The sequence below is a fragment of the Maniola hyperantus genome, chromosome 28 (genome assembly GCF_902806685.2).
Source record: "Maniola hyperantus chromosome 28, iAphHyp1.2, whole genome shotgun sequence".
NCBI classification, from domain to species: Eukaryota; Metazoa; Arthropoda; class Insecta; order Lepidoptera; family Nymphalidae; genus Maniola; species Maniola hyperantus.
Window position 1 is genome coordinate 2693424 of NC_048563.1, and position 13606 is coordinate 2707029.

General features: G+C 38.3%; 2 protein-coding genes across 3 annotated transcripts; both read right to left on the reverse strand.

Moving 5' to 3' along the window:
- Positions 1 to 538: 538 nt before the first annotated feature.
- Positions 539 to 13207, reverse strand: LOC117995218 (protein MEMO1). Of its 2 annotated transcripts, XM_034983221.2 has the most exons (9): positions 13019 to 13207; positions 8748 to 8829; positions 8037 to 8105; positions 7277 to 7389; positions 7093 to 7204; positions 6356 to 6421; positions 5743 to 5896; positions 2615 to 2719; positions 541 to 1904 (listed from the first exon to the last, which is right to left on the reverse strand). In XM_034983221.2, exons 1-9 carry the CDS (start codon positions 13065 to 13067, stop codon positions 1767 to 1769), a joined length of 888 nt encoding a protein of 295 aa, XP_034839112.1. In that variant the 5' UTR covers positions 13068 to 13207; the 3' UTR covers positions 541 to 1766. The 2 variants fall into 2 exon arrangements, with proteins under 2 accessions (XP_034839110.1, XP_034839112.1); XM_034983219.2 differs by having other exon boundaries at positions 539 to 1904; positions 7093 to 7389.
- Positions 10581 to 12448, reverse strand: LOC117995219 (myosin heavy chain, clone 203-like). The gene is made up of 2 exons (XM_034983222.2): positions 11867 to 12448; positions 10581 to 11209 (listed from the first exon to the last, which is right to left on the reverse strand). Exons 1-2 carry the CDS (start codon positions 12277 to 12279, stop codon positions 10798 to 10800), a joined length of 825 nt encoding a protein of 274 aa, XP_034839113.1. The 5' UTR covers positions 12280 to 12448; the 3' UTR covers positions 10581 to 10797.
- Positions 13208 to 13606: the final 399 nt, after the last annotated feature.

The following is a 13606-nucleotide window of genomic DNA, read 5'->3' on the forward strand; positions in this document are numbered from 1 at the left end:
AGTAAGTGTCACAATAGGGCTACTTCTAATAGTCCTTGTTCTGAGGTTTCACCTTTAAAATAAACACTAAAATCGTACTTTTGAGATGACAGTTGACACTTGACAGATAAATTTAAAATGGCGCGTGAGAACTCATTTTGTACGCATTATACTCATTTATTGTGCACATTCAAAGCGCCCCAGCGAGCGTACCGGGAATTAAAATTGACACCTTGTGTCAAATGGTGATCGTGACACCATGTCGACAGATGTCTCATCACTAACATTTAGTTCCGAGTACGCTCACATGACGCTCCCTGCTTACTATCAACGCCAAAATGGCTATAATTAGGGATGATTTATGTCAGTACGCCGTGACGGACGCCACACGGTGAAGCATAAAGATATGATTCCGAACCACGCTGCACGCAGCAGCGCTGCCGCAACAGTGCTGTCACCAGCTGTCACAGTGCTGTCGCGGCACCACTGGTCCCGCGGCAGCAATGTTCCGCTACATTGCTGCCGCGACATTGCTGCCTAGCTCGGAATGTAATGTCATATAAGCTTATAGAGATTGTATGGGGACCAGTGGTGCCGCGACAGCACTGTGACAGCTGGTGACAGCACTGTTGCGGCAGCGCTGCTGCGTGCAGCGTGGTTCGGAATCATATCTTTAACTGCTTCATATAAAGGGCCTCAATAGCTCAACGGGTAAAGGAGTGGACTGAAAACCGAAAGGTCGATGGTTCAAACCCCGCCCGTTGCACCAATGTCGTACCTACTCCTAACACAAGCTTGACGCTTGGAGAGGAAAGGGGAATATTAGTCATTTAACCAGTGATATTTAAAAATTATTCCTCAAAAAAACTTGTTCGTGATGTTTTGAATCTGTGCCTCGTCCGCGCCTCGTACGTGGCACGGCCCACGGACACCACGTGCTAGCATAAATCATCCCTTAAGTTGCTTCAAAAACGTTCAGCGTGCTTGTGTATAGGTCAGACATTTCATTGTATAAGAGTGGTGTGGTAAAAAAGCATTATTATGTAAAAAGGTTAGAATCCATTGCTTGAGTGTTAAAAAAAGTTATTAGGTAAAAATTCAATTTTTTTTACTAAGTAATTTTTATACTATTCCGTAGACTGATTAAAAAAGCTAGACTAAAGTACTGTGGGTAAAGTACTGTGATGAAATATGGATCCGAGACATGGTAACTATGGGCCTCATAAGAAAGCTCAGAGTCACTCAGCGGGCGATGGAGAGAGCTATGTGCGAAGTTTCTCTACGTGATCAAATCAGACATGAGGAGATCCGTAGGAGAACTAGAGTAACCGACATAGCTCAACGGGTTGCGAAGCTGAAGTGGCAATGGGCAGGGTACATAGTTCGTACAACCGATCCACGTTGGGGTCCCAAGGTGCTAGAATGGCGACCTCGCACCGGAAGACGCAGCGTTGGAAGACTCCCCACTAGGTGGACGGACGACATCAGACGAGTCGCAGGGAGCCGCTGGATGGCGGCGGCGCAAGACCGTGGCGTGTGGAAGTCCCTACAAGAGACCTATGTCCAGCAGTGGACGTCTTGATGATGAAAGTAATGTGTAGACTAAAGTACCATACATACCACAAACAATGGTAATTGTCTTGTTATTCATCGTGCTATCGCTATCTCAGACGCGGTTACACAGTACTTTAGTCTAGCTTTTTTACTCAGTCTACGATGCATCATAAATTCATAACTTTACTTTATGGCTACGGCTTCTAGCCTTTTGGAGCCTATCTAATTTATTACTATTCAAAAACCAAGGAAGCACTGGCGTATGACACGGAGGAGTCCTGCATGGTCGAGCACTGGGAGGATTGAGCGTATTTGAGGAACTTTAGGGACATCCGAGGAGCGGTCGATTGACTTTGCAGCTTGGCTATGGCCTGAAATTGAAAATATATATAACTAGCTGATACCCGCGATTACGTACGCGTGGATTTAGGTTTTTGAAAATCCTGTGGGAACTCTTTGATTTTCCGGGATAAAAAGTAGCTTATGTCCTTCCCCGGGATGCAAAGTAACTCTGTACCAAGTTTCGTCCAAATCGGTTGAGCGGTTGAGCCGTGAAAAGCTAGCAGACAGACAGACACACTTTCGCATTTATAATATTAGTATATTAGGATGAAATAGAAAAAAAACCCGGCCAAGTGCGAGTCAGGCTCGCGCAACGAGGGTTCCGTACCACAGTCGTATTTTTTCGACATTTTGCACGATAATTCAAAAACTATGATGCATAAAAATAAATAAAAATCTGTTTTAGAATGTACAGGTGAAGACCTTTCATATGATACCCCACTTGATATAGTCACTCACTTTGAAAGTTGAAAATACTAATTATTAGTTCATGACCACAATTTAATTTTTTTCGTGTGATCCAAGCCTAAATACACGGTTTTCAGATTTTCCCCATATGTCTGCTATAAAACCCACCTACCTGCCAAATTTCATGATTCTAGGCCAACAGGAAGTACCCTGTAGGTTTCTTGACAGACAGACAACAAAGTGATCCTATTAGGGTTCCGTTTTTCCTTTTGAGGTACGGAACCCTAAAAATGTTTTTTTTTAAATAAAATCGGTCGCGTACGATATGTACCTGTAGAAGCACTCCAATGGGATGTCGGCCGCATATCGTGTTGTTATATTTATTGAGGTAGTCCGTGAAAGAACTTGGCTCCATTTTCTCTATTATATCCATACCCTGCCAAAAAAATCACAGTATTAATTTTGTGCTCGCTTCGCTCACGGCCTTTAACGTTTATTTGAAAAAATGTTTATTTATAAAAATGTTATACACTTGATTCCCAGTTTGCTTTCATTATGATTTAATGGTACGATTACACCTACCGAGTAGTGAAGCGAGACAGTAAAATGACACTCGGCCGAGACAGTGCTGTGGCTGAGAAATTGTGGCTAAATTGCACTCGTTAAGTGTTTATACCAACCGAGTACTCGGCCGAGGACACTGACTGACTGACACTGTAATCGTACCATAAAAGTAAGCATCGATTTATAAAATTAAAGAAAAAAACTCGAGCTCGCTTCGCGAGCGCTTATGTTCCCTGATTTAATTACGTATTTTTTTCGTTTTCGAATAAGCATATCTCGTTATTTTATAAAACTGGTCAGAAATCGCGCGTGCTTTGATTGCAATAAAACTTAGTACAAAAAACAACCCCTTCCTAAAATATCCAGACCTAAATAATCAAGATTTTGATAAAAATACTCAAACCCCATCAGCACTTATAATCACTAACTTTATTTAAACTAGTATCCATTATACAGGGTGTAACCAGAACGCTAGCAAAAACTAAGCATTATTGTTATACTACCTAAACACAATCCAATACCAATAACCATTTGCCACATTTTGTAGTATTAGTGATTTAGTATTTTTCAAACCCGCAATGTATAGCGTACAAAACTCCACGGCATTACCTCCGAGTAGCCTGCTTATGGAACGTTCGTTGACCTCTAGCGTCAGTTAGATGTTTTATTTGCAATATATCGTAAACTTTTACAAAATTATAGGACTTTTTTATATTTTTTTCGCGTTTTTTTTTTTGCGGTATCATATCAGTAACCATCAGTACTCTCACCTGTCTTCGTTCTTGCCAGCATTTCAGGTTACACATTTTATACATCTTTCATCAAGAAAACTTCTAAATTACTTAACCCCTATTGACCCTTATGAACCCCTATTGACCCTTCATCATCATCATAATCAACCCATTGCCGGCTCACTACAGAGGTCTCCTCTCAAAGTGAGAAGGATTTTGGCCATAGTCTACCACGCTGGTCAAGTGCGGATTGGCAGACTTCACACACCTTTGAGAACATTATGGAGAACTCTCAGGCATGCAGGTTTCCTCACGATGTTTTCCTTCACCGTTAAGGCAAGTGATATTTTAATTACTTAAAACATCATTATACATCTATCATCAAGAAAACTTCTAAATTACTTAACCCCTATTGACCCTTATGAACCCCTATTGACCCTTATGAACCCCTATTCCTTACTTATATAAATCCGCTTTGTAACCTGTCCATAAGATCGGGACGCATATTTTGTTTTGCCGATGATACTGTGGTTTTATTTGAAGGCAATGATTGGGAAGAAGTGAAGTTTCTTGCTGAAGAAGGACTTAAACAAATCACGACATGGTTAGAGGACAACCTACTTACTATCAACACTGCGAAAACAAAATATATATGTTTCACTCCATCAATTAGAAATAATCCTGACAAATACTTTAAACTTCCTATCCACACTTTTCCTTGTAATCGGAAAAGTGGCCTAGGCGCTTGTTGTAGCTGTGACATACTAACTAAAGAGGCTACTGTTAAATATCTTGGAATTACATTAGATGAGCATCTTAACTGGTCAACTCATATTCATAACACCTCTAGTAAAATCAAGAAACTTATCCCACTGTTTAGAAATCTAAGAGATATTGCTCCTATTGAAACAACAATGATGGTCTACAAGTCACTATGTCTTTCGATTATGACCTATTGCATATGTGCGTGGGGTGGGGCTGGCAAAACTTTTATGTTGCGTTTAGAACGCGCCCACAGAACCCTACTAAAAACTATTTTTGAAAAACCATTTAGATATCCCACTGACGACTTATACAAAGGATGTAATGTACTTAATGTCCGGCAACAATACCTATTTTCAATAATTTTGCGCTTCCACTCTGAAATCGATCCCAGCACTATAGACAATAGCAAAAGAGTAATCAAACTTCCTACGCACTCTGCAAATACATGTTTCGCTGGATCACAATATGAATTTAGCTCATCATTGGCGTATAATATATTTAGCAGGGCTAACAAAGATATCAAAATATACCAAATAAATAAATTCAATTTGACCAAAGCAATTAAAAGCTGGCTGGCATCCAAAGGCTATGAAGAAACAGAAAATATTTTAAAAATTAGAATATACTCACATACACACACACACACACACACGCTTACACACATATATACACACACACATACAGAAAACACACGTACACACACTCACTCTTATCTATAATTTAGTATAACATTAGGTATAGTATTAGGTGAGGTATAATATTAGGTTAGTTTTTAGGAAACTTGTAACTGCCTTTCTGCAACACAGGTTTTTTCCTAGTGCAGAGGGTAGGAAACTCGTTCTCTTACCTATAATTTTAGTATAATATTAGTAGATATAATATATTAAGTCCTTAGTTTTTAAAAAACTTGTAACTGCCTTCTGCAATACAGGGTTTTCCTAGTGCAGAGGGTAGGAAACTTGTTTCTTGTGCCTAAATTCTAAATTCAAAATAAATTATTCTTATTCTTATTCTTATTCTATTGACCCTTCATCATCATCATAATCAACCCATCGCCGGCTCACTACAGAGTACGGGTCTCCTCTCAAAGTGAGAAGGATTTTGGCCATAGTCTACCACGCTGGTCAAGTGCGGATTGGCAGACTTCACACACCTTTGAGAACATTATGGAGAACTCTCAGGCATGCAGGTTTCCTCACGATGTTTTCTTTCACCGTTAAGGCAAGTGATATTTTAATTACTTAAAACATCATTATACATCTATCATCAAGAAAACTTCTAAATTACTTAACCCCTATTGACCCTTATGAACCCCTATTGACCCTTATGAACCCCTATTGACCCTTATGAACCCCTATTGACCCTTATGAACTCCTATTGACCCTTATGAACCCCTGACCTGTTTATCTAGCCACTCGATGCTCTGGTGGATCCGTCCGCGCGCGGGGTCTCGCCACGTGTACCGGAACCTTGACCCCCAGTGGCAGAAGTCCGACGATATAACCACTAAGTTCTGAGGGTCGGCCAGGTAGGGGGCTAGAATTGCACCGTATCTGGAAAAAAACCGGGCAAGTGCCAGTCAGACTCGCGCACCGAGGGTTCCGTACTCGGGTACATTCGAGTTTTTTCGACATTTTGCACGATAAATCAAAAACTATTATGCATAAAAATAAATAAAGAACTGTTTTAGAATGTACAGGTAAAGCCCTATCATATGATACCCCACTTGATATAGTTATCTAACTTTAAAAATCTTACTAATTTGTTCATTAACGCATTTTTTTGGTGATCTAACCACAAATTCACGGTTTTCGAATTTATTCCTTTACTTGTGCTATAAGACCTACCTACCTGCCAAATTTTATGATTCTAGGTCAACGGGAAGTACCCTATACGTTTTCTTGGCAGACACGACAGATGGACAGACAGACAACAGTGTGATTAGCGTGTCAAGGGTTACTTTTTTCCTTTCGAAGTACAGAACCCTACAAATAGATAAATATGAAACTTACTTGGCTTCCTTTTCAGGCGTGAGGGAACCAACTAAAATTGGTATGATTGTGAAACCTGTCTTGTACCTGAAAACAAAAATAGTTATTTGTTACTAGCTGATGCCCGCAACTTTGATTTTCCGGGATAAAAAGTAGTCTGTGTCACTCTCCAGGTCTTTATCTATACCCATTTTTATCCCGGAAAACCAAAGAGTTCCTACAGGATTTTGAAAAACCTAAATCCACACGGACGAAGTCGCGGGCATCAGCTAGTTCTAGTAAAGCATTATAACTATTATTATCCGACTAGTTTAAAATGTAAAACATGTTAATAGCGTGATTTGTGGGTTCCATATAAAGATGTGGGTACTAAATAAATAAAACAACAACAATTGGGTATTTTCCTACTTTTGAATTTGATAAATATTATTACTTTATTATAAACTAGGATAAAAATAATGACGTACGCTGAAAAGTGTCAGGCATTTTAATTTTGGAGTAAGAGGGTCTTCTATCCCTTTCTCGCAAAACAAAAATTTGTATGAAACCGCACGAAGCTACTACTGCATTAGTAAGGTGTGACGTCAAAATGCTATATCGCTATCTCTGTCTATTCAGAAATATTTAAATGCTTATATCTTTTTGATATTTGGTCGATTTAATTAGTTTTTTCAGTTTACGTCATTATTTTTATCCTAGTTTATAATAAAGTAATAAAAAATTGGAGTCAAATACCCAATTGAGTCAAGGATACTTACTCCTCCATAACTTTGGCGATGTAGGGTAGATGCATCTCTATAGAATGCTCGTCTTCGTCCGTCTGTACGTCCATCCATTCGAACTGTCGGGTCGCTTCTAGTTCGGCGTATACTGAAAAATAAACACTCATCAACATCTCAATCCACGAAAACAAGTTTCCAGTGTCGTGAACTGTGGCCTTACTCTGTTTGTCTATAGTGAGGTCATAGAGCGGCGTCTGGTACTTGTCCAGAGACGACAGGGCGCAGCCGGCCAGCCGCACGTGGTGGGAGGGGCCCAGGACGAAGATGCGTTTGCTGGGGAATAAACATAATTTTAGAAAAAACCGGCCAAGTGCGAGTCAGGCTCGCGCAACGAGGGTTCCGTACTACAGTCGTATTCTGTCAACATTTTGCACCATAATTCAAAAACTATGATGCATTAAAATAAATAAAAATCTGTTTTAGAATGTACAGGTGAAGCCCGTTCATATGATACCCCACTTCATATAGTTTCATCTTACTTCGAAAATTGAAAATGCTAATAATTAGTTTATGACCACATTTAATTTATTTTTTGTGATGTAACCACAAATTCACGATTTTCAGCTTTTTCCCCTAATGTCTACTATAAGACCTATCTACCTGCCAAATTTCATGATTCTAGGTCAACGAGAAGTACCCTGTAGGTTTCTTGACAGACAGACAGACAACAAAGTGATCCTATAAGGGTTCCGTTTTTCCTTTTGAGGTACGGAACCCTAAAAAAGTTTACGTTTTTAAGTTTAGTTTTAGTGGCGGACGCGGACTGTGTCAATTAGTCCGTAGTCCGTACACGGACGCCACATGGTGAATCATAAGCTTCATATGGAATGTTCGTGATGTTTTGAATACGTGCCTCGTCCTCGCCTCGTACTTGGCACGGCCGCGTGTTAGCATAAATCATCCCTCAATCTGATACTCACACAACGACGGGACTGACTTGTCGGTACGCGAACGCAGCGCACGCGCCGCAGTACGAGTAGCCAGCGTGACTGAAATCAACATTGCATATTAGGAAATTTTTACTTTTGTAACTCAGTACAGTACATTCAAGTTATCAAGTTAAATTTAACTTGATTTGTTGTAAAATCCACAGAAAGATTAAAAATAAGGAAATAAGTGTGAGTATGTAGCTACTAGAAAAAATAGAATTGTATGTATATTATTTTTCAGTCAGTAAAAGGCTTATTTATTACTAGACTAGCTGATGCCCGCGACTTCGTACGCGTGGATTTAGGTTTTTAAAAATCCTGTGGAAACTCTTAAATTTTCCGGGACAAAAAGTAGCCTATGTCCTTCCCCAGGTTGCAAGCTACCTCTGTACCAAATTTCGTCAAAATCGGTTGAACGGATGGACCGTGAAAGGCTAGTACAGACTGACACACTTTCGCATTTATAATATTAGTTTGGAAGTATGGATAATAATATTCTGCTTGGATTTGACTCGCTCCAGCAATGCACGGGGCTGCAATTGCATGTACAGTATGGTATAGTAATATTGTAAATTGATCTCTTGAAAAGAGCAACCGCCGAGTTTCGTGCTGGTCTAAGTCTAAGTAATAAGTCTACTTGAATAAAACAAATTCTATTCTATTCTATTCTTGGTTTGTCGGGGCTAAGATTAGGATACTGACGGTGCAATGATGGCCCTGGCCGGGCCGTGTGTGAGGTCGGCTTTAGAGAGCCACAGGTCTAACTGTCTGGATAATTCCGAGCCTGGAATCAAACAATAAATAATATACAGCACAGCGCAAGTCTCTTGGTACTTGAATGACATTGACAGGGGGGCGCTGTTGGAGCCAAAGGCTTCTATGGGCTTAGAATATTCTAACAAAATCAAAGGGGATACCTTGACGGCAACGGTTATTTCCGATTTTCGTGTATATGTATGAGTGACAGAGATAACGCTCTACAAAGCTGAAATGTCATTCTATAGGCCGATTCTTCTGTGTATTTTTATTGCCGCTATAATAATAAAAACTACAAATTACAAAATGGCTGCCATAAAAATTAAAAATTAAATAAAGTGTTATTTTTTGTACGATGGTACGGAACCCTTCGTGTGCGAGCCCGACTCGCACTTGACTGATTTTATGTTACCTTTTGACCTTATTAAAAATAATCTTTAACTACTTTGCATTCACTTTACACTCGTTTTTACATTGATTCTGATTTAATTCTTTGGCAATAGCATTTGTTAGAATTTTCTACCTGGTCTCTTTGTTGTGTAATTTTTTCTTGATTTTATGATTTTTTTTGTAATTTTTTTGTACCAATGGATAGTGCCATAGTAATTTTTACAGAAAATTTGCAAGTTATTCAAAGAATTAAATTTAAAAATCGAAAACTTGTACAGTTTTTGGGCTGTAATTTTAAAATGCTTGAAGTTTTTTTTAGTTTTAGAACTGTTTATTATTAACAAGGATATGTACTAGCAAGAAATAAAAAAAAATCTGCTGAAATACATTGTTCCTTTTTTTTAAGAATTTTTAGTGGCAAACACCCTTTTACCAAGAAAAAAATAAAAAAATGAATAACTCGAAAACGATACACTTTCGCATAAGCACTTTAGGGGTCGTTTGATAGCTAATGTCCTGTACTATAACCCCTTAACGGGATCGTGTCCTATTTTCCTGTAACCCTGTATAATCTACAAAGAAGCGCACGCACTGCGGTATTAATTCTGCACCGGATTTTCACGTATTTTTAAACGCACCTCAAACTCAACGCACTGCGCTAGCTCCTAGCTCCAAAAAAAGTGTTTTTACATTGTTGTACTCTATGTTTCGAAGTAGGCTTTAGCAATTTAATAAGCTGTGATAGCCTAGTGGTTAGGACGTCCGCCTTCTAATCGAAGGTGGGGGATTCGATCTCGGGCACGCACCTCTAACTTTTCGGAGTTATGTGCGTTTTAAGTAATTAAATATCACTTGATTTAACGGTGAAGGAAAACATCGTGCATGCCTTAAGAGTTCTCCATAATTTTCTCAAAGGCGTGTAAAGTCTACCAATCCGCACATGACCAGTGTGGTAGACTATGGCCAAAACCCTTCTTACTCTGAGAGGAGACCAGTGCTCTGTAGTGAGCCGGCGATGGGTTGATCATGATGATGAGGCTTTAGCAGCCGATATCTTTTAATTGCCCCTTGGTTCAAACTAACAAATATGCGAATGTTAAAGATACATACAAACACTAGTCTATCCCACACATTTTGTTATAGTTCTTGCATTTCACGAAGGCGAGTGACTCATGCTTGTGTTTAAGTCGTATCGGTATACGTAAGGTACAGTAAATTTGTGTGTTTGCGAGCGCTTGCTCGCGACTGATTGGTCCGACATGCACGCACACTTACGCAATGCCCATGTATACGACGTAACCACAAGTAAAGTTCACTCGCCTTCGTGAATTGCAAGAAATGTACTCAGAAAATAAGGCAGATCTGACGCTATCAGGATTTTACGATAGCATGGATTTACAATAAAATATTAAATAATCATTATCATTTATTTATTAAACAGACAAATAATTAAGACATTTCATTACACGAATAAAATCAACTAAAACAAAATCATTTACCCAATCATCAATTTCCAGATACAAAGCCTAAATCAATTAATTATTCAACATTTTACACAAATAAAGCCAAAATCAATATTTTCCATAAAAAATCCAAATTAATTTAACTAGTCATCATTTTCCATAAACGAAGCAACCTTATTAGAGATATCTTTCAGTAATTTCTCACTATATTTGGGAAATTTAACTTCAAGTTCATTTTTCATCGAATCGAGATTGAATCTGTTTTTTTCAAATGCATCCAAATTTGTATGAAACTCTTTGTATTCATCGAATATATTTGTATTGAAGTTGTATTTCTTTTTAATGCTTTCTAATCCGTTGATGGTGTCATTCACAGTGTCTAGGAGTTTCTTATGACCGGTTTCGTTATTATAACCAAAGTCTACATTGAGGGTTTTTAAATTGTCCATCCGAGCGTCTACGGATGTGGTCAAATTACTGATCTTCTCTTCTGAACCTGAATTTTCTATCATGTTGTAAAAATTGGAGCAGTCCTGATTTTTTAGGTCTGCAAGTCTGTGAAACAAAAATCTAGGTTCAAAACGTTTTTATTGTAAATAATAATCTATGTCTATCAGTGGGCAGGCCATGTCTGCCGCAGAACCGATGGCCGCTGGGGCAGACGTGTTCTGGAGTGGAGACCGTGTATCGGCATTTTATTCCCGTCGATCCAATTAAAAATTTCCTAAGCGTTTTTATTTAGTACTCAACTAGCAGATGCCCGCGTAAAATGATTATATATGGTGGCGCGCTCTTGGGAAGGCATATGTCCAGCAGTAGACTCAAAAAGGCTGATTAATTGGTTGATGTCTATCTATACATGGCATAATATTGTTCAAATCTTTGATAAGAGCAACCGCCGAGTTTCTTGCTGATTCTTCTAGGTAGGAAAGGCATTCCAAACCAGCGGTAGATGCATTTGACGATTCAAAAGTACTTATAAAAGTTTAATTGAATAAAAATGTTTTTATTTTATACACTAGCTTATGCCCACGACTTCATACAAATTTCAAACCCGTTTTACCCCTTTAGGGATTGAATTTACAAAAATCTTTTATATAGCAATAGTTTTTACCTTTAAATAAAGAATATTATTATTATTATAGGCACCCCAGGATTTCTAGATCTAGCCGTTTAAACTTTTCAGCCAAAGCAAAATTATAAATAACATACCTTTTTTGTTCAACAACAAAATTGATATCCTTCAGCCGTCGACTGGTTTGGTCCAGCTGGTCCATTGTCTCCCGCAACCGCCCAGCTAGTTGCGTCAGTTGAATGTCCATTTGTGTCTCTTCTCTCTCTATTTTTTCCTCTACCTGACATTCTAACAGCATACTTCTCAGAAAATTCACGTAATCGTCCGTGGCTTCAACATCGGACAACGCCTCAGGTTCGAAAATTGTCTCGTCACAGAAGAGAGCAGTAGACGTATTTAAATTACAGGGCAACACACTTTTTCGAGAGAGATTTTTAACTTTAGGTGCAACTTTTTTCGAAGTTGATGGCGCAATACCTGCGGGAGCGGTAGCACGCTTGGATGTTGTTTGCACAGGTCTAGGTGCAACAAATTTATTTATTTTGTCCATTGCTTTGGCAACTATTTAAATTAAATTACGAGGAAAAATTGGTCACAAAAATAAAAATTCGTAACGTTGAAAATTGACATTCGTTTGAATGGGTGTCATGGCGACGACGCTATCGTTCGGTAATTAACATTGTCAAATGTCAATGTCAAGAACGTTTCAAGAGCACCACTTTGAACGTGCAACTATGTTAGTTAAATAAGTTTTTGTGTGTAATTTATTTGGATTTGGCTTTTTAAAAATAAAATAAAAGAATTTACTTTTTGTTGCTGATCTCAAATATGGGTCTAAAATATTCATGCCTTTTATTGCTTTTTTCATGGTCATATTTATTTCCGAACGCAATTATCAAATGCCAGTCTCTTGAATCTTGATCAAAAACAAAACCATAGAACAAAACAGTTCCCGATAATAACAAATTAAAACAATTGATAAAACAGTACCTATGCCCCACCTAACAATTTAAAATACATTGTTATTACAATAAAATATTGAATTAATACAATATAAGTATTATGGATCACAAGATTTCTGAAAATAATGTTTTCTAAAAGACGCGAGTCATTGACCTTTTGACTTTAATGACAAAAAAAAATGAGATGAATGAGGTGAATTAAAATCTTTGTTTTCGGAAGTTCTTTTTTCTTTCAAGAACAGCCTTTAGGTTAATGTAATGAACGTTTACTTATAACTAAAGTTAGCTTGATTCCTTCACTACACTATTATACAAGTCATGCCTTACCATTTTCGGTGTACCAGCTCCCTGCATGAGATGCATTACGACAAGACATAACTATTCGAGAAATTGATTTTCAAAAGAATATCTAATACAATAAATAACTAAGTAGTTACTTTCACAAAATCACAATCACAACAATATGACCTACAAGCCCTCCAATAATAAAATAAATTCGACTTTGACCACAGAGTGTGTGGTGTGGCACAGACATAGCACCAGGGCCTTAACAGATAGAACTAATGTTGTTTAGTATAAAAAATCTCCATCATTTTAGTTTGTGCAATTAGAACTAGATGGCGTTTTATCAAAAATAAATTACGGTGCGACAAGGCTATCTTGGCGCGTGGCGAAATCGGAACTAACGGTGCCGTCAAGTGTCCCCTTTGTTCTTGTTTGAATATTCTAAGCCTTTGTTCTCCAATAGCGCCCCCCTGTCAATGTCAATCAAGTGGCAAGAGAGCCTTGTCGCACTGTAGTCTGGTATCTCTACGACTTCCCATAAAGCAAATTAAGAAGAAGAAGAAGATCTCTACGACTCAAAAGTTTTATTTACGACTAGGTGCTACTAGCCACAGGACACTATTACTCCTA

Coding starts and splice junctions, on each gene's coding strand:
- LOC117995219 (XM_034983222.2), bottom strand. CDS start 12,279: ATGGACAAAATAAATAAATTTGTTGCACCTAGACCTGTGCAAACAACA. Junction 11,210..11,866: donor TTTGTTGTTGAACAAAAAAG/GTATGTTATTTA, acceptor TTTGTTTCACAG/ACTTGCAGACCTAAAAAATC.
- LOC117995218 (XM_034983219.2), bottom strand. CDS start 13,067: ATGTCTTGTCGTAATGCATCTCATGCAGGGAGCTGGTACACCGAAAAT. Junction 8,830..13,018: donor GAGCTGGTACACCGAAAATG/GTAAGGCATGAC, acceptor GTTTGATTCCAG/GCTCGGAATTATCCAGACAG. Junction 5,897..6,355: donor ACGCCTGAAAAGGAAGCCAA/GTAAGTTTCATA, acceptor GTTTTTTTCCAG/ATACGGTGCAATTCTAGCCC.